Source organism: Caenorhabditis remanei, chromosome X, assembly GCF_010183535.1.
Source record: "Caenorhabditis remanei strain PX506 chromosome X, whole genome shotgun sequence".
NCBI lineage: Eukaryota > Metazoa > Nematoda > Chromadorea > Rhabditida > Rhabditidae > Caenorhabditis > Caenorhabditis remanei.
The window spans coordinates 12502910-12506092 of NC_071333.1; the positions used below are offsets into that span (position 1 = coordinate 12502910).

The following is a 3183-nucleotide window of genomic DNA, read 5'->3' on the forward strand; positions in this document are numbered from 1 at the left end:
TTACAATATAATATTGGACACGGCATTGAATGTGACTAGTGCATTCACAAATTGGAAGTTCGTCAAATATTGCGAAATGATTACTGAAGACGTGATTGCAAGAATGCAGTATGGAGCCCAGAAGACAAGATTAAGTGAGAGCATAATGAACGCCTGAAAAACAAATCAAAAAGATAGGAAATAATCTTCTGGTATACCTTCCACCGTGCATTTCTGCGGGCAGTATCTACAGTAACGACCCAAAGTGTGTTGGACCGAGAACTTGCAGGAGCACTTTGTCGTCGAACTGAAAATTAACTAAATGAACACAGTTTTTTCTCGGAAAAAGGCTTTGTATGGTTCGTTTTCAAACCAAAACAAAGTCCTTTTCAGGAACGGACATATGAACAAAGCTTCTAGGGAAAGGTAAAATACTGAATAATAGGGAACAGAAATACCCATGCATGAGATTTTGGGATGGTTTGACGTGATTTACGCTTTTAATAATGTATTTGTTAACATAATCAGGTCTTATGCTTTTTTTTCAGTTCCCATGCTGATAACGTCGACATGCTGGATTCACTGATTCCATTTATTCCTAATTCTACCTTCGCCCTGTTTCAATTTTGATAATCGCAGCTCTGTTTTATGTCCGTTGAAATGAACAGAACCTTCTGATCCGTTGTGAAATAGATCCAGCAACAAATTCCAAACTCGTTGAAAACATCCCTGAAGCTTTGTCTGTGGTTCCGGTTCCGGCGGCACTTCGGGTCTCGTGGCTGCTATAAAAATGTCATGCTTAAAAAATGACGGCATTTAATTGATTAGTACCAGTCGCTGAGCCATTTTCATCAAGACACACAGTTAAACTAGATGAGTTCTTCATTCTCATTGGAACATCCACCGACGCAGCTCTCCTCCGTTCCATATCGCCTATAATTGGGCATAAGTTATTAAAAGTGTATGTGGGTTGATACTCTACAACATAAAAAAAACAAAAGAGAACCAAACACTCACAGCTTTTACCTTCCGGGGCTATATTCTGAAACCGTTTGGACCGGGATGGTACCCGAACCATCAGGTTGTCAGATTCCTGTGTAACGTTTGACTCAATCGGAGAATCGCGTTGTCTAGCACTCTTACAGCAACAGAATCTGAAAGATATTTTGTTTTTGTAAACGACACTGAAATGGGATTCCAAATATCTTTAAGTTTCACTTACATATCCTTGATTATATCCGATAAACTGACAAATCTTCCCTTCGATGCTCCTTTCAGAATGTATAAGATCAATGTGTAACATATCAACTCTAACGCATAAGGCATCACACAAATAGTCGCCAGATGTAAAACATTATAAAGCTGAAAATGATCATTTGATTTTGAAACAATCTTTCATCCCTTATTGCTCACTCTTTCCAGATAAAGCCAATTTCTGTTGTTAGTGTGAAGCTCTTCTATCGTGAATCCTGGCTCAGACGGAAAATCTTCTTTTGCATACTGAAAATAGATAATATTTGTTTTAACAAGTTTCATTAACTTGGATGATAGAACTCTCCAACTGCAATACCAAGACTTCCTGCTTTCCATTCACCAATTTTTTTGCACTTTTTATTCTACCACTCAACTTTTTTTCCAAAGAACCGAAAAAAACACTAGTCTCCAGACCCCCAACTTTTTCCTTTTGAAAGTCTTTCCTGCTACTCTTACGTTGACCTAATCAACAAAAAATGAGACACGCTTCAGTGGAGAGCGAAATTAGTAAGAAACCTTCTTCTTCTAGATTTTCACGTCCGCCCCCACCTTTAATGTTCCGTTCTCATAAAAATAGAGAGGCGATTTGCTGGCCAACTCTTGTTGCATATATTTGTACTGTTCCAGAAGCTCCAATCGGTCATAGAAGTCAACACGGTGTTCGGTCCTACAATGTTTACTTTGCTAATACATTTTGTTTTCAATATCGGATACCAAATAGAGATGCATTGCGGATATCCTTGTGGAGTAGTTTTCTGGCGGAACAACATCAATTGCGGCCCAGCACAAACAAGAGCCAAAATCCAAGCCGCCGCTAATGATAACCTTGTGTTGTATTGTCGCTTTTTGATCTAAAAATCAAGTCTAGGAATAATAATGAGTTAGATTTCAGATTACATTTCTGGTCACTCGGTTCATTTTCGCAGTGATCAACAAACGATCGGCTGCTACGAGTACTTGCATGTTGGCAGTCAAATGAAATCCAAAAGTTGAGATAAATTTGAATAATCTGCATCCGATATCTCCACCGAACCACTTAAAATAAAAATTAAAAATTCTATAAATTAAAAAACGAAACTAACCCAATAAGAATGAATCCAAGCAAACTGAGTCGGCGCATAGATGAATAAGACGATGCAATCAGCAACAGATAAACTGATTTTATAAGAGAACAGTCGAGCAGCAAGAACGAGATGTTGACGAGAAGATCGTGATCTGAAACGCGGACAATGTTTGAATATTCCAGATAAAAAATATCACTAGACATGAACAACACTACGGGGAATAAGGATATGGGACGGGGACGTATAATGTGGGTCTGAAACAACTATGAAGCGGTGTGACTCTATTTAAAGCTTTCTCACATCAAATAACCAATGTTTCCCTTCTCACCTTGTCAATCTGAAAGTGTTATTAAGAGAAACTGTTCACTATTTCAAAAAACCCAAATGACCACATTACAATAAAAAGTTTCTTCAAACCCACCTTGCCAGCCGAACCACTGTAAAAATAAATGCAGGTAGTCCGACACAGAACGCAATACCATACATCCATAGTTCTAGCTGTAAAATATGAATTTAAAATTCAGTCATTTGATATTTTGATACCGTATAACTGAAGCTTAACTCGACTCGTTGAGTTTCCTGTTGTGTTGCCTCGCTCATTGTATACGATACTTCACAATAGTTACTTGGTATGGATTATCAGAATGACATTCACCCTGCAAAAAAATTAGTCTTAATATAACACAAAGATTCTAAAACGGAAGAAGGAATGATCGAATTGGAAGTTTTAGAGAATAAAATAAGATTCTGATTTGATTTTGATTTCTACTAACAAAAATTCAGCAGATAATAAAAGGGTATGATGATGTGAATTAGAGAAGTGCGGAGTATTGCGTGCGTCTGCATAATTGTTGGTTGGAAAATTGGTATCAACTCGTACAAATCG

The 3183-nt window shown here is 37.6% G+C and overlaps 1 protein-coding gene across 1 annotated transcript; it reads right to left on the reverse strand.

Moving 5' to 3' along the window:
* Positions 1-2897, reverse strand: GCK72_024466 (uncharacterized protein; the record flags this gene model as incomplete). The annotated part of the gene is made up of 13 exons (XM_053735904.1): positions 1-153; positions 198-286; positions 651-761; positions 811-912; positions 997-1133; positions 1202-1341; positions 1393-1479; positions 1783-1900; positions 1948-2084; positions 2131-2268; positions 2316-2448; positions 2719-2795; positions 2841-2897. 13 exons carry the CDS (start codon positions 2895-2897, stop codon positions 1-3), a joined length of 1479 nt encoding a protein of 492 aa, XP_053579470.1.
* Positions 2898-3183: the final 286 nt, after the last annotated feature.